Genomic DNA, 21560 nt, shown 5'->3' with positions numbered 1-21560 from the left:
CATGGACCAAGATACTCAGTAGCAGTAGAGGATGGCTTTGACAAAGAGGGACCTCAAGGAGGGACCTTCATGCCGTTATCCTTCCCACAAGGAATTCCAAGCCTAGGAAGCAGACATCAGCTCTTCGCTATATTTGTATATTAAATGTTTTCCAAAACTAAGACAATTTTAAGTCATAGAGTGGTTTGTGTTGGAAAGGATGTTAAAGCTCATTCAGTTCCAGCCCCCTACCAGGGGCAGGGACACCTTCCACTAGAGCAGCTTGCTCCAAACCCCATCCAACCTGGCCTTGAACACTGCCAGGGATGGGGCAGCCACAGCTTCTCTGGGCAACCTTCAACCTATGAAAGTCCATCTTCATCTTCCTTCCAATGGATCTTAAGCAAGCAGCAAAAACAGCAGCTACACTCTCAGTCATAGATCAATTTCTATGGAAAGACCATGGGGAGCTGAGCTGCAGCAGACCTCAAAGTAATAACCTAAGCTTCCCATACAAAAAGATGATGTAGGCCTCTGCTTCACATCTACTGCAGCATGGCAGTGTAATGAAGCAAGGAAACCAAGCACAAAGGGAAAAAAACCTGGGTGCCATCTTTTATAACTGTGTGACATGGTTTAGTGGTGGCCTTGATGATCTTGAAGGTCTTTTCCAACCCAGTTGATTCTATGATGCTATCACAAATGTAATGAACCTACTTACACTTGCCATACATTTGGAGTCTGACCTTTCCTTTCAAGGAGGTTATTGTCTGGTAATGGTACAGGAAATAGAATGAGAACATCAGCTTTAAAGGTTTGGATGAAACTTGCCAAAAAAAAGGTCAAAAAAACTATTTGCTGGAGTCTGGTTTATGCTGTTTTTGGAACTCTTACAGGTGGCAGTGCATCCAGTCTAACTGGAGTGTAGACTTCAGGCTTGTGGAGGTCAGGCTGAGAGCAGCTGCAGAAGAGCTCTACAGATGTCTCAACAATAAAGAGATCACACTGGATTTAACAAATCAGTTCATTTTTCCCCCAGAGAAGGGACTGCAGTGAGTAGTGTGGGAATCACACAGACTCTCCTCCTAACAAGCATCCAACTGCTCTGGTTTATGTTACACTTGCAATAGGAAGAGAAGTCCGGGGAGCGCGTTGCTGATGGAAAGCATGTAGAGCACTAATGAGCACCATCCAAAAGCAATTCCAACCTTCAGAGGTAAGCAGCAATTTTCTGAGTCTTTAAAAAAAACCTTCATACCAATCACAGAGCCAAGCTCAGCACAGCTCCCCAAGCAACTTGTTCTGAATGGTCCTAGGAGCTGCTCAAACCCCAATACCTGTCCAGTCCTCTAAACATCATCCGAATCCCAACCATGTCACCCCAGATCACAGCCGTGGTTTCATTTCTGGGTCCTACCTTCACCAACAGCCACAAAAGTGATGCTTCAGGTTGCCAAGAGTTTTGGTGGCACAGATGTAGCCCATTACTAAATGGTTTCGAGAAGGAGAAATAATCCCTTACTGCAAGAAGCAATTTCTTTCCCCATGCACAGAGCTTTCTTACCCGTACCTTGGCTTACGGAAGTAAAAGCAGTATTTCAGTAGAGTTTGATAAATTTAAGTCAGTCACTACAGCAAAGACAAAAGGCTTAATTCAAAGATCTAACAGCCCTGCTCCAGCCTCAATATCATCTGTCTGCAAAGACTTAGAAGCTTAGGTCAGAAATAAGGCATATATTTTGACTGGACAACAGCAACAAGTTTTCCAAGCCACCCATACAGTAGGTTCTCTATAGATTAAATCCATATTTCAGGAAGTTACTCCACAGGTAATTGTGCCACACGGTGTTTTAGGGAACAACTGACACTCAGTAGCCTGTTATAGCCCAACTGTGCATCACAGGACGTGAGGCAATCAGAATCCTGTGTGATGAGCATACACCTCCTTCCTACATTAGTTTTCTTCACTAGCACAGACGGAAAAGCAATGTTTCAGGTGCAAGCAGGAAACAGGGATTGGGCACAAGACAGCTGGCCACGGGATACACACAGGAGTGCAGAATACCTGAGAGAAAGCATAAATTATAAACAGATTTGGGTGTTCTGACATATTCTGTCTTGAAAATCTCTTTGAAGCAAGTGCCACAGCACACTCACTGCAGGAGTCCCGTGTCAAGCTACAACCGGGCAGGCAGGTCATCAGGAGACACCACACATGTACAGGGACATGCATCAACTTTGCATAAACTCCCCCAAATTACTTCTACTGAACAGCAGCCTCCAAACTAGTTATGACTTCATCAAGAAAGCTTTTACTACCCCTTCATCCCAAAGCATGTCCATGCAGACACAGTAGGATCTGCTGGCTTGCCCAAAGTAAACACATAGATTCCTGACATCGTTTGGGCAATTGCTGTATTCCTCAACATTGCCACTGGACAAGGAGAGAAACAGATCACCACACCTCTGAGATGCTTCAGAAGATGTTCTTACATACCAGATCCCCATCACATCCAGACTCGGGTCAGAGCATCCAATACTCACCAAGTCAATGAGGTCACTGAGATTCTTCTCTATCTGCTGTGGAGGCAGACGCCTCATCAAATCCAAGGCACAATCCAGCTGCTGGTCACTCTGCAGAAACAAGAACAGGGTTACTGATGGTATTCCATCACAATACGAGCAGGGAACACATCACATTGACACACACGTATGAGAACTACAGCGCTTGCTGACTCCTCCAATACCAGAGATCCAGTTTCTAGTTCTAAGCAGCAGTATGTTTTGTATTAGTACAGATTTCAATAAAGCTCAGTACCATTTGAGCACAGATTACTGACTTGGTGTTGCAACAAGTGTTCCAGACTACAGATTCAAGCACACAGTTTTAACTAGTGTCATGCTGCCAGTTCAACACAGTGCTGTTGATGGAAAGGAGTCCAGTCCTTACCTCACCCAAAAACCGGTTCCAATGTTTGTGCAAATGTTTCATGCACTGTTTTTCTGTGCTATCAATAGGAATCTGGGTTAGGGAACTGAAAGTTCCTCCTCCCAAAGCAGTTTGAACATTTCCTCATCTCCATTGTGCCTTTCAGCCTGAGATAACTCGTATCCAAGACAAATTCTGCTCCAATACAGGGTGCGTTCTCCCTCCTTCAGCTTTATTGAAACACCAGAATGAAACACACACACAGTATGATCCATGATTTCCTTCTTGCTACAAAACACATCCCAAAAGCTGCTTGTATCTGAGAAATCAGAGACTTTAGAGTTATGTCAAGAAATCACAGCAACATATTCCAAAGGGCTTACTGCAGCTGGTCTCACATCCAATTCTGACACACAAAAGCTCCATTTACTTCAGAGGCAGAAAACGGACATTACCAGCGACACCTGATGAGCTGACCCATGTTCTTGACATAACTTTAGCTCTCCTTCTCACCAACAGATATAAACAGACACCTTCCTGCAAGCCTAACAGCACCCAAAATCTGCTGGAGTTACTTTGATCAGGTCAGCAGCAGCTGAAGCACAGCCACTTTGTTTCCACTGCTTCTTGCCCTCCCCTTTCCCTTTGCATTTCTCACCACCCATGTACAACAAGCTATACATGGGTGGTGTACAAGCAGCTGAGCTTTAATTTCTCCCTCCTGTGGTCTGCCAAGCTCCAGAAGTTTTAGTTTAATTAAGAAAGGCTTCAAACCCAAAGCAGTTACATTATCACATTAGTCAAGCAGGAGCCCCTAGGTCAGGGAGAAGCAGGAAGCAAAGTTTCCTGCAATTAAGCCCTACCCTTGCAACGAGGAAAGGAGGGAGCCCTCACTTTGGTAGACATCCATCAGGAAAGCTGCTCGTAGAGGGTACTACCCATTCCCTATCAGGAGATAAGTATTTTACAGCCAGCAAATCACACAGACTGGCCTGGGGAGATTATATATTTACTTCTCATCCAGTTCATGTTACAGGACATGATCTTCCATGTATCTGCAATGACCTCCTGAAGATCTGAGCTTTCAGCCCAAGAAACAGGATGCACTGACACCAGGAACAGTCATGACAGTCTCCTGCTGTCTCTGAAGGAAGATGCCTTCAAGCAACATACATAAATCCACCCTATACTCTTTATAACAAACCCTTGGCTAAAATGAGTCTGGAGAGAAGTTATTTACCTTGGAAAGCCACTCAAATTGATCACTGAACTATCACCATATTCATGCATAAAAGCAACAGCCAAGAGCTTCAAAACTTACTTATCTTCATTAGATGTTCAGGGGAAGGGAAAACTACTCACTTTTCCCTACTAATGTTTCAGTCCCTGGAGGAAGATACTATTTAGATGGCCTAAGCCTGTGCAGCTCCAGCAGCCATGCTCAGGCAGGGGACCTTCTTCCCCAGTATTGTCTTTACCTCCCGCTATCTCTCACATCAAGGAAGCGAAGCTGGCACATGGTCACGGGGTCATGTTCCTCACTTTTGGATCGTGGGAACGCTTATGGAAGTGCTGCATCCGCCTCTGACAGATGGAATTGTTTAATAGACAAAGAAACCCAGGGACAGATTATGTTAAAACCCACCACTACAGCCACAACCCCAGAGGAAGCGTTTGACAGTGCGACAGTTCAGAAATGAACTCCACTGAATGAAAGAGTATCTACATTAAGTTATAGAATCCCAGCCTGGTTTGGGTTGGAAAGGACCTTAAAGCTCATCCAGCTCCAGCTCCTGCCACAGGCAGGCACACCACCTACTACAGCAGGATGCTCCAAGCCTCATTCAACCTGGCCTTGAACACTGCCAGGGATGGGGTAGCCACAGCTTCTCTCCATACAGGAGGTGCTCCAGCCCCTGAACATCCTCATGGCCTCCTCTGGACTTGCTCCAACAGCTCCATCTCCTTCTTATGTTGAGGACACCAGCACTGCACACAGTGCTGCACGTGGGGTCTCACAGGAGCAGAACAGAGGGGCAGGATCACCTCCTTCAACCTGCTGCTCACACATTTGCACTGGTTTATGGTTTAACCAAAGGAACCTGGACTGAGTGGGTCTGTAACAATATGTTCACTAGTTGCTGTAAAAAGACACAAGCAAGACTGTTCAAGGCAGAGATTCTTGAAGGAGTTCAGCCATGGCTGTGTGCAATGGAAAAACAAAGACACATAAGCACACACTATTTTCTGGTATCACAGCAGTAAAAGCACAGCTGAGCAGCAGGATTCTCCAGTCTTCTTGCTGGGTATTTAAATAATTCAACAGCTTGTCAACAGATCTCTTAAAGCACCGAAATAAAGGCAGGTTCTGTTGTATTTCTGTCCCTAAATCTGTGGTTGCATGGTCACTTTTAATTGGGTATAAATCCCTGCTGGCACAGTCAAAAAGGCAACACAAAGCACATGGATTACAGAGCAAAGTGGTACCTCGTGGTATTGCACACATCTGGTGTGTCCCATTTCAGAACTGAATGGGCAATTCTACCAGTACACTGTAAGTGAAGTTTTAATCTCCAGGTCTGTGGTCAAACACCTCCTTTGGCTCCAGACTCTGGCTGGAGGTACTTCAGGTACCAAGAGTTCGGAGCCACATCCCAGGTGCCAAAACCAGCAACACATGGTTCCCTGATTTCACAGAAGAGGGAACACTCCCAGGGATGGAACACTACTGCTGTTTTGAAATGGCACATATTAGTGGCACAAGATGTTCTTCAGGAGCTCATGGTTGGGCTTGATCATCTTAAAGGTCTTTTCCAACCTAGTTGATTCTGTGATCCAGGATATATGTCACCTACCTCAGTACAAGTTGACCCAAGCTGCCTCTGTGAACTTCACCTGTTCTGGATTTCCACTTAATTCTCTTGTAACCTGCATACTGAAGCCATGGTTTCTTAGCACACCTCCAGACAAAAGATCCCTACAGAGCTCTTGCCTTTAGCCATGGAGAGGCTCTTACACAGCTTTGCTCACTGAGAAGGTATTAGACAGGCTGTCTCCCAGTCTGGGCTGCTCCCAAAGCCAAGCTCTTTGAGGTTGCAGAGTGTAATGAGCTTAGTGTTTACTTGATAGGAGGCTGTCTTCCACCATTGCTCTGTTTCATCCAGCACTGAGCTCCTGCAGGGGAGCAGGGAGCTCAGACAAACTAAATGAAGTTTTATTACAGCTCAAGTGCCTGAATGATTTAGAGATCACAAAGACTGGAAATATTAGCTTAGATGAAAGCTCCTTCATGAGTTTCCTCTAAAGATGTTTGGCAATCCGGAATCTAAACATCTACTATAGCATTCCCATGGCACTAATACAGGGAAAAATGATAAGAATGTCTATAGGAGTAGCTATGTTTGCTTAACTTCCTTCACCTACATCTGCTCTTCTCTTCAGTCTCTGCTGTACTTAGCTTATTGCCACAAGAGAAACCCTCGCAGAACAGCCACAGGTCTCTGGGCACCTTGAAACTCGTGTGTAGAGGCTCAAAGACAAACAGGTAGTGCTGAAAAGCAATCAGCTCTGTAAGTGTGTAGCTGCACAGAGGCACAGCTGGACACTGTAAGGAATGCTGCTTAAAGGCTGAGTATGGACACACGTCCTTCAATGCAGAAAACACCAATTAAGAAGCCAGGAAGTTCCTACAGGTATGCAAATTGTCAGGAATTAAACCAGGCAAAACACTGAACTTCCTTTTAACTCCCAGTCATCATCTCCACTAAACCACACAACTCCTTTGGATCAGGGAACAGGAACAGCTGCTGTTCCTTAGGGGTCCCCTGGCCAGGATACTGTGTGCTGATAACATCAAGCAACAGGAGCTAACCTAAGATAACCCAAACCTACAAGTAAACTACTTGCCATGCAGATGCCACAGCTCATGGCACCCAAACATGCTCTGCCAGAGCAAGGGATACCATACCCCATTTGCATGTTAGCTTGCACAGAACTGGCACCTGATAAACAAGGTTATTCCAAGCCAAGATACATCCCCAGCGCCTCTCAAACATCCCCAGAACTGGCAAGACCAGTGAACCTAAACTGCCTTTCCTCTTCTCCACCTGATGAGTCCGCAAGCACTCCGCACTTTTATCCTCACCTATTTCACTGCACACACTTAGGAAAATCCACACACAGGAAAATCCACTCACAACTTTTGACAACTCTCAGTTGCTGCTTCCGAGACTTAACCTATACTCTAGGTTTTAAGAGGGTTGACACAAACCTGTGACTCTACCCATTTCAAAGGCTAAGCCAGTGTGCTTGAAAGGAAGTAAAAGACTTCACTTAAAGCCCCCCAGCTTTACAGCTGGCAGGATTTGCTTCTAGTTATCACAAAGTCATAGAATCCCAGACTGGTCTGGGTTGGAAAGGACCTTAAAGCTCTTCCAGTTCCAGCTCCCTGCCATGGGCAGGGACCCCTTCCACTAGAGCAGCTTGCTCCAAGCCCCTGTGTCCAACCTGGCCTTGAACACTGCCAGGGATGGGGCAGCCACAGCTTCTCTGGGCACCCTGTGCCAGCGCCTCAGCACCCTCACAGGGAAGAGCTTCTGCCTTATCTCCAACCTGAACTTCCCCTGTTTCAGTTTGAACCCATCACCCCTTGTCCTGTCGCTACAGTCCCTGATGAAGAGCCCCTCTCCAGCATCCCTGTGGCCCTTCAGACACTGGAAGCTGCTCTGAGGTCTTGCAGCACACAGCACACAGCGCTGCAAGTGGGATGTCACAAGAGCAGAATAGGGGAGCGGAATCCCCTCCCTGAGCTGCTGCTCACGCTCTGGGGGTGCAGCCCCACACAAGGGCTGGGTCTGGGCTCAAGCAAACACTGAAGCTGGGTCATGGGGAGCTTCTCATTGACCAACACCCCAAGTCCTTCTCCTCAGGGCTGCTCTGAATCACTTCCCCAACCTGTAGCTGTGCCTGGGATCCCTGCATGTTTAATTCCCTGGCTGGCACAGCTCTGTTCTAATAGCTCCTGCTCATTTGACTGTGTCACTGCTGAGCATAAACAGTCAGGTGGTTTCTTCAAGAAGAAAGCCAGGCAGCTTTCACTTCTGCATTGTGTTTCTGTATTAACACTACCCTGAGCTCGCTCCTGACCCAAGAGAAACTTGCTGAGGTAGCTCAGTGATCCTGCAGTGGCAGCATCTCCATAGTTTAGCTCTTTCTCGGAAATAAGCCACCTGGGCCACCAAATCTTTCCTGCCAGAAAGGAGCAAACCTTTTGTTTAAAGTGTTAAAGAAAATACAACACTTCTCCTGAAGGCCCATTTTGGGCCCTGTGATGACACAGTGGTCAGGACCCTGCAGCTAGGTTATAACAACTAAAACAGAGGTCTTCAAGCTGCTTCACACACAAGGGTTGCTCAAGACTGGCATCTGAAAAGTGATCCAGATTTGAAGTACAAGCTGGCATCTCAATTTGCAAAGACCAGAAGTCACAGAACCATAGAACGGTTTGTGTTGGAAGGGACCTTAAAGCTCATTCAGTTCCAACCCCTGCCACAGGCAGGGACCCCTTCCACTAGAGCAGCTTGCTCCAAGCCTCTGTGTCCAACCTGGCCTTGAACACTGCCAGGGATGGGGCAGCCACAGCTTCTCTGGGCACCCTGTGCCAGCACCTCAGCACCCTCACAGGGAAGAGCTTCTGCCTAAGAGCTCATCTCAGTCTCCCCTCTGGCAGGGTAAAGCCATTCCCCTTGGCCTGTCCCTACATCCCTTGTCCCAAGCCCCTCTCCAGCTTTCCTGCAGCCCCTTCAGGCACTGGAGCTGCTCTCAGGTCTCCCCTTCAGGAGCCTTCTCTTGTCCAGGCTGCCCCAGCCCAGCTCTCTCAGCCTGGCTCCAGAGGAGAGCTGCTCCAGCCCTCACAGCATCTCCATGGAAATATCAGATAAAAACCTGAAGGGACACCAAAAACCAGACCATTTGCTCAACTGATGCAATCTGAAGCAATCCCACTTCAGATCACTTTGGTCACGGATCAGTTTACAGCCAAAATCTCTTCCTAAATTAATCCATAGCCAGAAGTACACAACCAGCAAATGACTTTTTTCTCCCCTTCCTTTTATGTTGCAGACATACCCCAGATTGTAAATCATATTATTTCCTGTCAGTTCTCCCACCAGGAATGTCTGACTAATGGTTCAGCTTTATGGTACTAACACGCTAATTTCTTTTAATTGAAACAGATCCCCAGCTTCCCCTCCTGCTTGTCATTTTAATCCTTGCCAACTTCCAGAGCCCAAAAGGCAGAAGACTTCCTTTACAAATTACACAATAGGATAGTATTACTACAAGAAGCTTTAGCAAAGGGTTGAATTATTGTAACCCCCATGTAATAAGAAGTGCAGTACTGTGTTAAGTCACAGGATTCCCTTCTCGGCTGTCAGCATTCACTTTTGAGGCTATTGAATGGGAAGGGGAATAACTGTGTGTGCTCCACAAATCCCAGACAAGCTCTGCCCTCCTGACGCTCCCATCAGCTACACATATTCCTTGCAATCTGGTTTTCTACATTATTTTTCCCTTGATTATTAATCCTCCTCTGGCAGGTCCCATCTAAAGCCATTTGTAATGGGCTTATAACTCACAGCCCCGACAGCAAGGTGGACTAGTGAGAAAAACAGCAAGAGCATATTTAAGAAGCAATCAGATACAATAAAACCTGAAGCTGCACTACGTTGTGCAGAGTAAAGAAAGAACAGGTCAAAGAGTATTGAAAGAACATGACACTGATGGAGACTGTGTTCTCCTTCTCTTGAGATACTTCTGGCTTTGTCTCCTCCGGTTAGGATGTGATCCAGTGGCTTTTGACCATGGGGCATGGTTAGTAACGTGTTTAGCTCCATTTGCTGTGGTCACAACCAAGCAGACAGAGCAATGGTTGAGAGTGCTCGTTCCAGGAATTACAAGTGAGAAAGATTAAAGATTAAAACAAAAGCAAGAAGTGATGGATTGGTTGATTTTAGCAGAATTTGCTGCACTCTGACTCCCACAGCTCCCCTGTAACCGGCATTTATTTACAGAGCACTTTTATGTCAGCAAACCCCTCTCAGAGATGTTCTCCTGCAGAACACTATTGCTTTCATTCTCCTCTAACATGTAAAACAATAGGACATGCTATGGAGAAGGACAACTAATCCCAACTAATAACTGAAACCACTGTCACAGCTTGTGAGAACTCAAGTGGAGGTGCTGTACACACCAAGGAACACACTGGTCCACGCTTGTCAAACGAGAGGTCTGCTTCAAACCTCAGAACCATTGGCCAGCTTTTACTCTACACTGGTCCAGAAACTGAGTACACACGAACTTCAGCAGGACAAGTGCTCAAAAGGGATCTCTTCTTCAAAGAGGTTCTACAGGAAAGATTAACTTGTACATCTGCTCTGAAGACTCACACAGGGTCTAGTTTAGGGGAACTAAAATACTCTATGGGAAGCAATGAGGCAGGTTAAGTTTCACTGCCATCAGCATGCTGATGACATTGGATACTTCTCGCCACGTCAGGCTCACAGCACAACTATGGCAAGTCCTAGACAGAGTGGAAACAGTCTTCTAGGAGCAAGCACCAAAGAGATCTCCTCCTCCATTCAAGTTCAATGAGCCCCTCAAGGTTTGAAATCAGCATTTTGCCAAATACCTCTTTGTTGCTTTACCTTTAGAGAGCTGCTTTCAAGCATCCTTTCAATCATACGCGGTATCTGACTTTGCATCATCATTCTCACCTCCAAATCTGCTCAGCACTGTTCACAGGACAGTACCCAACATCCTGGTTGTCTAGAAACAATTGTCAAGTGAATTATAACACACTGAAGGCATTTCCAGTCATTAGTCTCTAAATAAACCAGAGGTGCTTGCTTGGTATTAAGAAGCTCTATCTCATGGGACAGCTATTTGTCAAAATGATTTATACCTGTTGAGAAGAAAATAAAAACCCCTGATCATCTGGAGCTGACCACTGACTGCAAGTCACAATTAGCTTTAGAGGTAACAATTCATCTTCTCCTAAAGGATGCTCTGCACTCATAGCTGGTCTTCCACTAGATGCTTTTCAGTTCCCATTAGCACATCTAAAGATGTACAGTACACAGTGAAGAAAATGAACATTTGTTGGCACCTCCTTCCCACCAAGGATGTATTTCAAGACGGCAAATAACTGCACCTACTTGCAAAACTAATTTAACATCTATTGCCTTAGTTTATGTGAAGTCCAATGCAAATCCCAATCACCTCTGCAGTGAAAAGAGCCACCGCATATGAGGAGAAGAGCAGGATGGAGCAGGAGCAAGGATTTCAACCTGGAGAAGAGAAGGCTCCTTAAGGGGAAAACTTAGAGCAGCTCCAGTGCCTAAAGGGGCTGCAGGAAACCTGGAGAGGGGCTTGGGACAAGGGCCTGTAGGGACAGCTTTAAGGGGAACAGCTTTAACCTGCCAGAGGGGAGATTGAGATGGGCTCTGAGGCAGAAGCTCTTCCCTGTGAGGGTGCTGAGGCGCTGGCCCAGGGTGCCCAGAGAAGCTGTGGCTGCCCCATCCCTGGCAGTGCTCAAGGCCAGGTTGGACACAGGGGCTTGGAGCAAGCTGCTCCAGTGGAAGGTGTCCCTGCCCATGGCAGGGGTTGGAGCTGGAGGAGCTTTAAGGTCCCTTCCAACACAAACCATGCTGCAGTTCTGTGATTCGGCGATTTCTGGGAATGGGCTCTCCACCTTTTGTCAGGCTCACTAACGAGTTCTGCATCAGTGTTTGTCTTCTGGGTAACAGAAACAATGTTTTATTTATTAAACTTGTCATTGAACATGACAATGCAATTTAGTGACTTTCATCCAGTGCCAAGAATTCCTGCGAAGCATAAAGTTTGCAAAAAGTCATTTCCTAATAAACCACGGCATCGAGTGAATGTCAGTCTTCGAGCTCCACACCAAAGGGTAACACAGGAAGAGGAGCAAAACAGCTACACAGAAAAGTTGCACAGACCGAAAGAGATGCTTTTTTACAGTAACTGGGATTAGAGACACTGAAGTCGACTGCAGAGCTGAGCCTCTTTGCCAGTTAACAGCAAGATGTTTAATTAGGCTCACGTTGCTGCACAACAGTGGGTTTCCCCCATTTTATGCCTAGAGTTAACACAAAGTATCATTTTCTTTGTTAGATATAACTACAGATAGAAAAGCTCTGCTAAACAAATAAAACCAAACCCGTTGTAACAATGAGATATGAGAACTTGTCCTGATTTTGCAAACACTTCATGAGGAAGTCCACAACATCGGCTTGATAGCTTTGGTACCAGAGGAGATGCTGGCTTGAACATAAGCATACATGTACTCTAACAAGACAGACATCAAGAGACAGACAGCTTTACTGACAGGGTGACCATTCGGTATCACTTAGAATCATAGAATAATTTGGGTTGAAGGCACCTTCAAAGCTCACCCAGTCCCAAATCCCTGCAATAAGCAGGGGCATCTTCATCTAGATCAGGTTGCCCAGAACCACATCCAGCCTGGCCTGGAACGTCTCCAGGGATGGGGCATCCAGCACCTCTCTGGGGACCTTCACCACTCTCAGTGTAAAGGATTTCTTCCTCACATGCAGCCTAAATCTCCCTCTTTCAGGTTAAACCCATCAACCCCTTGTCCTGTTGACCTTCTGATGTCTCTTGGTATTTCCCTGTCTCAGTTCCACACTTCAATACTTGGGTATATATTAAGGCATTGTGGACACAAATAAGTCCTGCTTTCTAAAAATCATAAAGCTATGTCCTAAGCACCCTCCTTCCCCACTCACACCACACAGATCAGTGTCCAGGACACAAGAAGTCCTTCACAGGATCTTCTTCCTGACCTCGACAGCCCTCTTGTAACAACTCCCATGCAACTCACCTCTGCAAGCTCCTTTTGGGCAGCTCTGAGTTCACCCTGCAGCTGGATCCCAAATTATTGACTTATACTCTCATCCCCATCCACCCACTCCATTGCTTCATTCTTTCTCTGTAAACCTACTACTAATTGCCTACCTGGGTTCATTCAGCCTTTGAAATGAGCTCATACAGTGGGTCTGAGTTGGTTCTCAAGTCTGATGACCTGGTTTTCAGCCTCATTGTCATCTTGCCTTCATTCAGATATTAATGCCCAACTCAGACTCTCTATTTTTACAGGGACCAATTATGGGTTTTTTAATTGAAACCATAATTACTCTAAATACAACAGCTCTTGAGATTCAACACTGCCCTTTGTCAGATGAACATCTGCAATGTATTTTCTGTGCTGCTGTCGTTTAATCCTCTTAATGCTCGATGGTCTTTCCAAAATGCTTTTATTCCGTGTGCTGCCTGTTTCACATTCGGATCAGCCTGGTCACAAGTGGCAGAAGAGGAACGGCTCAACAGAAACGAGACTTTCCTCTTTCACTTGTAGCAACAGCCAAGTTTGACAGGTTGGTCCTGGCCTGACAGATCCAGGTTCTCCTTCCAGTCAACTGCAACCCACGTTATTTTATGTGAGAAGTGACTTCCATCAGAAACATCTGAGAAAATGCTCATTATTACGTGCATTGTTAGGCACAGCAGGGAGGCCTATACTCTATTACCAAGGTGACAACAAACACTGACATGCTTCTGACAGCTGAACTACCACCACCATTCAACAGGTTCAGTGTAATGCTTTACACAGCCTGGCTATAGAGCCCCTGGTAAGCTGTTGCCAAGCTGCCCAGTTTAACACAGCAACTCAGCACTTCCCAGTGTCCTCAAATGGATTAGCCAGGGTTGTAAATTCACAGGATAACTCTGGCAAGGAATGGGATGCCTGGCAAGGCAGAGAGGACAGAGGGGAGGTTATCTAATTAGCCCTCATCCCTGAGCCTTCTCCAATTGCCTAGAAGGGCAGTAAAGTAGGTTAATATGCCTTGTGCTTGTGTCTAGCAAGACTTGCCTTGCTGACCACACCACAGAGCCTGCAGGACACTTCAGCTTCATCCACAGGGATTCATGCTAAAGATTTCAAGTTTTAAACCAGGAAGCTAATGACTTTGCATACAGATAGAGCATAGGAATACCCCACTCCCACCAAGACATTCATGCTCCCTGGAATCCCTTTCCTTGCCTTAATTCCCAGACTTGCCTGCTCTTTCAGTCGTTTTATGGCTTTCCTCCAAGCTTCTGAAAACGTCTGACCTAGCGTCAAGTCAAACCTGCAGACAGTATGCAATCTAACAACACACATAAGTTCTGAAAAACTTCATACACTTAAGTTGTAGAGGCAGTTTATGCAGGACAGCGCTTCATGTAATACCCAAATCCAGTTTCAATCCATGCCAGATTCCTAATTCAATTTAACACTAAGTTGATACTTACTCCATTTGGGCAGTTTTCACCTTACCAAGCTCTGAAATAGCTCTGCCTCTACCAAGCGTAAACTCATAGAATAGTTTGGGTTGAAGGGACCTTCAAAGCTCATCCAGTTCTAATCCCCTGCAATATGCAGGGACATCATCTAGGTCAGGTTGTCCAGAACCACATCCAGCCTGGCCTGGAACATCTCCAGGGATGGGGCATCCAGCACCTCTCTGGGCAACCTGTGCCAGTGCTTCACCACCCTCAGTGTAAAGGATTTCTTCCTCACATCCAGCCTGAATCTCCCTCTTTCACTTTAAACCCATCAACCCTCATCCTGTCACAACAGTCCCTGCTAAAAGTCTCTTCCTATCTTCCTTATAGGCCACTTTAAAGAACTGACTGGCAACACGAAAGCTGTATTTGACCATCCAGTAGAGCACTGTCAACACCGAGCCAAGATCACGCCTCCTCTTACTGTTACATCCAAAAGTCTCTGGGCTGACCCCTAAATTTGCCCAGCGACAGGACTCAGTGGGTAAATGCAGCAAGTGCGTGCTGTGGTCAGCACAATGCAGCTGGTGTTTTACCTCATTCCTCCACTTCATGGCTCTCTCCTCTGATGAATTAACTCACCAAAGACCCATCTCTTGTTTCCTGAGCCCATCTCAAGTTGCAAGCAGAGGCACCTCTGCAAGCAGGAAGCTTTATTTAAATCCTGATATTTACCAAAGCAAAAATAACTGGTAATAGGCCAGCACTTCCCAACTCGGCACACTGCCTAATGGGAAAGATAGAGAGTATCACCTGAAGAAATGCAAACCAAATTCCCTGAGAGAATAAAGAGTATTTTATTTATGGTGGCTTCAGGCAACCACTGAGTTTATGTCTTCAATGCAGCCCCAACCCTTTTTCCTTCTGCAGAAAATCCTCTTACTTAAGTGCTGGTTTCAGTCTTGTTTTAGCTGATGCTGCTAAAATTGTTAGATCCTGGGTTCTGCTTTCACCCAGGCTGGGAACCTCCCACTTTGCAACAAGGACGTGATTGAAATTCCAAGTCGATGCACCAGGAAAGAACTCAGCTCCACTTTCTGTAACAGAAAGCCATGGAGGACATCCTCTCTGTACTAGCGAAAGAGCAGCAGCAAGGACAGGCTCTGCAAACACTTGGAGTGATGGCTTTAAAGTCAAGACTCCTAAACCAGCCCTGCACTGAGAAGCAACACAGGCTGTGCTGATGAAATAGAAACTAGAAGGTTTCATTTGCATATAGTGGAATAAAGTGTCATTTATGAGAAGAGCAGCCAGATAAGTCAAGCTGTAATTCTTCAGCCCAACTTGGAAGCTGTGGCACAAAGCAGGAGCTCAAAGCAAGCTGCACATTTTCCTTCTAATCCCCAGAAGAGGAAGGGAGGGCAAAACAACAGCACCAGATAATACAGGGAAATTAATCTTACTAGCTGATGCCAAGGCTCAGGCCACACTCTAGGAAACCCAACACAACGTATTATTTAATGCAACTACAGTAATTCCAAACAGAGTCTGTTTTGGGCACAACTAAGAAACAGATCCTGGTTTCAATTCCTCACTCACAACATCATTGTACTTAAAAACCCAGACAGGATTGTGACTGCATTTGGCTTTGCCCAGACACCACCTGCTCTGGAAAATTACTACATTTTAATTGGGAACCAAGCAAAGCACCTTCCTCAAGTACACACTGCCTTTTCTTCCCAGAATAAATCCTCTCAGCTCAACCAGCACTCACCCTTGTGCCCTGTGAAGGACCTTTCAGAAGGAAAGGTCTCATCTACCACACAGGCAAGAGTTCAAACTTATAGAACCATAGAATGGTTTGGGTTGGAAAGGACATTAAGATCATCCAGTTCCAACCCCCCTGCCATGGGCAGGGACACCTTCCACTAGACCACGTCACCCGAGACAGCCCATTTGGATGCACCTGCTTTAGGATGTACAACCATGGAAGTGAATTTTGGCCTCTCCATCAAGTCCAGGTGGCAGGAATCCTGTAGTATCCAACTCAAGTAAGCCACAACAGCTTAATGTTGTCCAACTGCACTGCAAGTCTCTGTTACAGTTCTTAGCCAGGTATCCACTCATTGCATGTGGTCAATCCCCACATTAACATGAACATCTCATTCGTGGACTATCAAGTACTTAAGAAGGCATTACACAAAAGATGAAGAAAACAATCACTTTATATTTCATCTTAAAGCAGCCAAACTTCCACCACAGAGGCCTGAATTCTTGATCTTTACATTCAAGGTAGAGAAGCTTTTTAGTTAACACAACCTATCAGCAAACACACCTTGTGCTAAAGCCCAGCTCCAGACAGCAGGAAGCTTGGGAAGCTTGTTGTTCAGATGTAGTAACTGCTCCATCACACCACACATGTTTCATGCAGACAAAAAATTCAGGTTTGAGGTCCCTTGATTTTAAATGAGTTTGGGGTTTTTTTTACCCTTTTTTCCATAATGCACAAAGGATCAGGAAGAACCGAAGCACACACATGCTTTGGTCCTTGTGCATTAAGGAGAAAGCAAAGATTTCACAGAATCCTAGCCTGGTTTGGGTTGGAAGGGACCTTAAAGCTCATCCAGCTCCAACCCCTGCCATGGGCAGGGACCCCTTCCACTGGAGCAGCTTGCTCCAAGCCCCTGTGTCCAACCTGGCCTTGAACACTGCCAGGGATGGGGCAGCCACAGCTTCTCTGGGCACCCTGGGCCACCCTCACAGGGAAGAGCTTCTGCCTAAGAGCTCAACTCAGTCTCCCTTCTGGCAGGTTAAAGCCATTCCCCTTGTCCTGACCCTACAGGCCCTTGTCCAAGGCCCCTTTCCTTTTGCTGGAGCTTTCTGAACTCCTCAGGACTCTCAGCAGAAATCAATGAGAAAGTGGGAAATTAGAATGCACAGTGGCGGAATAAAAATACAAATAAAACCAGATGATTAATGTAATTCTCAGTATCTTATACTTGTGTAATCACGTCCTTTTCTTAAAATAAGTCCTTAAACATCACACTGGATTAAAGTAGGGTAAGAAAACAGGGCTTAGCATGGAGCTACACTCCAGCTCATGCTGCCTAGCACAGGTACCTTCAAGAACTTCGCACATCTCAGTATTTCTCTCTTCAACACACACTGAAAGATGTTCAGTTTTATTTCAACTTGAGGTGGCACTACTATAACGTGCACCAGCTCAAGCGGGACAAAACACTTCTCTACAAGTTTACTTAGCAGTGTAAGGAGCCATTTGGACTTGACCAAACATCCCTCCAAATGGCAGGCAAGAGAACAAGCATCAGCATTCCCCAACCAAGTCTCCAGAAGTACCCATGAACCCAAAGTCAAACCAGAGGAGTATCCAGTGCTGCAGGACCATGCACAACCCCTAAGTGTCTTTCACTTACAGAAGCCAACAGAGGGCAAGCAGAGCTGACAGCCATACAAGTAGAAACTGAATAGGGCAGTAACATGTCTTCCCCTAAAGTGAGTAATTCCTCTACTCAACTACAGTAACAAGGATTAAACATAGTCATTCAAGAGACTTGAACTTTCATTTTGCTTTACTCCCAAATGTCAATTAGGAAGATATCAGCCTATACATTTACCATATGAGGAAATCCTGCTTGAACAACTCCAGCTTGCAAATGTTTTCCCTTCGCTAATAAACCACAAGATTAAGCATCACTCCAATGGCGGTATTCCCTATCCCAGTGATATCCTCTAACTTGATTACTTTGGGAATTTGCCTTTTAAGATAACATTCAGTTAAGCTCATGTACATGCCTTGCCTAATAAAACATGGACTCTACAAAACAGCTTAAGTCAGTATTTCTTAGAAGGCACGAGGTGCAAAGGCCTCACTGTGGGCACTGAAACCCTCCCCTGGGCTCCCTCTATACAGCTGGGTTTCCAAAGCCATGCAATCAGTTTGTGAAAGAGCAGCAGAAACAGCTCTATCTTTAGTTGTCCAGTTTGCCAAATCATTTAATACAGTTTTGGTAGTAGATGCACAAACCCAAGTGATCTATCAAGCAGCAACATGCTTGCCCAAGACAAACAGCCCCTACCCTGAACATACTAGCTACTCCAAACAGCATGTGAGGTTGATGTACTGAGTATCAGTGGCAGAGCACACATCCTTGGCTGGGCTTCAGTGATCTAACTGGATGATGTGCAGCCAGCACTACACCAGACATCTGAATTTATGGAAGATTAAATGATAAATCTTTGCTAAAATTATCCACCTTTTCCTGAACAGTTGCAGAGCAGAGAGATCCTCACTAACGTGCTCAGGCCAGTTTACATAACCTGGAAAGGAAGATTTTTCTTTCTACAAAGAGTAACTCAATTCCATCCATTTATAACCCACAATTTCATCAATCTCAGTAGATCCACTCTCCCAAGTCCTGCTTTGCCCTGCACAGTGCATTCAGCTTATTTTTAGCACCAGACACAGCATCCATGCGGGCAGCTTTCAAGCTCCATGTGTTGCCCTGCCCCATTTTACCAAGCACCTGCTTGAAATGCAGATGCACTTCAGCTCACCAGCAGCAACTCAGATGTGAGGTAAAGGTTCCCATCTCTCTGCTCTACACAGATATTGGTAACCCCACAGTCCCAAGGAGGTGTCTGAAATACTCTGGACCATGTCAGGTGCTCTAAGCTTTGGGGAACTTGCTGTAGCCTTCAATGAAAGGGCCATTTCAGCATTCCAGTGCTCCATTCTGGCTTCATAACCACCAAAATGAAGGATCCTGGAAATACCCTGAAGTGTGGCTTTGCACTTAAACTGAATGCTGCAATTGCACTACCTGTAGAACCTTAAGATAATTTTAAGAGTCAGTAAAGCTTTAAAAGGTGTCTTTTAAAAGCAGACAAGTCAGTGAATCATCTTTCACATCCCTACTGCACCAAGATAAGCCATGCTTAAGGTGCCACATTCTGTGAGTGACTCTTCAGGTGCTCACAAAGCCACCACAACACAAAAGTAACAGAGAGGTGCTGCAGGTTCATCCCTGAAGTCCACTCAACATCAGAGACCAGCACAGAGTGCTGCAAGTTCAGGTCAGACTTCTACACCTTCTGGTCTCTGTGACTGAACAAGAGAAAATCAGAAGACAGCATAAGCTTGTAACACTCAGGAAGCTTTTAGTGGACTTGTGTACTACCTCCTCCAAAACAGAGTCATGGAATGATTTGTGTTGGAAGGGAGCTTAAAGCTCATCCAGTTCCAACCTTCCACTAGAGCAGCTTGCTCCAAGTCCCTGTGTCCAACCTGGCCTTGAGCACTGCCAGGGATGGGGCAGCCACAGCTTCTCTGGGCACCCTGTGCCAGCGCCTCAGCACCCTCACAGGGAAGAGCTTCTGCCTCATCTCCAATCTGAACTTCCCCTGTTTCAGTTTGAACCCATCACCTCTTGTCCTATCATTACAGTCCCTGATGAAGAGTCCCTCTCTGGCATCCAGACACTGGTATAGTTACACTTAAACCCTGACTGGATGCTGCATTTAGCATGCTTTCACATCACCTTAAAAGATATATCACCACTGTTATTTTCCATCAAGCCTACTGTTTTCCATCAGTTCTTCCCATGTGAGGATTTTGCCTATAGCACAGGTTGGGACTGTCTGTTGGAATCCTGACTTCAGATTCTACAGTCAGGTCTCGCCCATACAGATTTCATTCCATTTCATTCCATTCAGATATCTTAAAATAAGATGCACAGCTGAAATAAGATGCTCCATCCTGCCACAACCCACACTGAAAAGTCAGGTAGAGCATCTCATTTGTTCAAACAAGAAGACAAGAACAGAACCTTGATCTTAACCATTCTTCACTTTTCACCAGAAACTAAAGCTCAAAACCAGCAGCCCAGGGAGGGGATCCTGCCCCTCTGCTATGCTCTGGGGAGACCCCTCTGCAGCTCTGATCCAGCTCTAGGGCAGCAGCACAAGAGGGATGTGGAGCTGCTGCAGCGAGGCCAGAGGAGGCCATGGAGATGCTGCGAGGGCTGGAGCAGCTCTGCTCTGGAGCCAGGCTGAGAGAGCTGGGCTGGGGCAGCCTGGAGAAGAGAAGGCTCCTGAAGGGGAGACCTCAGAGCACCTGCCAGTGTCTGAAGGGGCTGATGAGCTTTAAGGTCCCTTCTAACCCAAACCAGTCTGTGATACTATGATTGTCCTATCTAATGCAGGTAGCAGGATTGCCACGATGTTCAGTTCTGAAGAGAAAACATAAGGTATTGCTTCTGAAATTCTTATGGTTGAAGGTAAGAAATAAAGGATTACACTTCCTTGCTCAACCAGCCTTTATTTTGCTACCAGAGCAGGCAGTGGGCTGTTCTTTCTGAAAACCTAAATAGATCTCAACATCCTTAAATCATGATGCTGGAAACCTGAATGACAAACTCCCAAACACTGTAAAATATTCCAGTGATTCCAGTGGTTACATCCTCAGGGGTTACAGTCCCTCAGGCAGGCTCTGCAGAAGCACACATCCACCTAGGCAAAGCCTGGGCTAGTTAGTTCCTGGTCTCAGCCCTGTGTTTGTTTAGAGCTGGTGCAATCTGCCCCCTTTACACATGCTGTCAAAATGAAACGGAAAGGTTTTGTGACCCGGCCTAATCCATTCAGCAAACACATAGCAAGATGGAGATTATTTTGCATGACTGAAGGAACTACAGGTTTTCCCCTAAAAAAAACGAAAGTTCTCATTCATATGAGGAGCATCACCCACCACTGCAGCATCACCGGCTCCAACTGCCTTGGCTTTCTTGGATTCTGCAGATGCCATTTGATCTCAGTACACCTTAACCAGCAAGTGCAGCTGCCAGGGGAAACACCAGACCACGGGTGATAGTTTGGGGTTGATGACCAGCGGCAGGAGCAGACAGGGCCCCCACCGCTCGTAATTCGCTCACAACCACATCAAGCAGCAACATTCACCGTTCAAAGCGGAAGCGTTCCCTCTGTAAACACCACCCCAGCCAGCAGGCCCGCAAACCGGGAAGTAACCGGCCAGCGGAGCAGCCGGACGGGCTCGGTCGCCTAGCGGCCCCGCTGCCCGCCTCCCCGGGCCCCGCGGAGCCCTGGACCGGGCCGAGCGCCCCCAGCCCCCGAGCTCCAGGCCAGGCCACCCCTCCCTTTCCGCTGGCAGCACCGGCTCTGGCGCTCCCTCACCGCCGCCCCGGGGAGCCCGGGCGAGGCCCACCCGCTCCGGGAAACGACCGTGGGGGTGGGGGGGGGGGCAGCGAAGGGG

At 46.4% G+C, this 21560-nt stretch overlaps 1 protein-coding gene across 4 annotated transcripts in view; it reads right to left on the bottom strand.

The window, feature by feature from the left end:
* CAPZB (capping actin protein of muscle Z-line subunit beta) overlaps positions 1–21560 on the bottom strand; it is a 72529-nt gene that overhangs the window by 41281 nt on the left and 9688 nt on the right. For all 4 annotated transcript variants that reach the window (XM_062622890.1, XM_062622888.1, XM_062622887.1 and 1 more), the window contains one exon: positions 2524–2613. In XM_062622890.1, coding sequence (XP_062478874.1) covers positions 2524–2613 — 90 coding nt within the window. The remainder of the gene's footprint in view (positions 1–2523; positions 2614–21560) is intronic.

Source organism: Pezoporus occidentalis, unplaced genomic scaffold (genome assembly GCF_034315485.1).
Source record: "Pezoporus occidentalis ecotype Australia unplaced genomic scaffold, CSIRO_AGI_Poc_V1 ctg249, whole genome shotgun sequence".
Lineage (NCBI taxonomy): Eukaryota > Metazoa > Chordata > Aves > Psittaciformes > Psittacidae > Pezoporus > Pezoporus occidentalis.
Note: the sequence above shows the minus strand (reverse complement) of the source record. Positions and strands in the feature narration are given on the sequence as shown.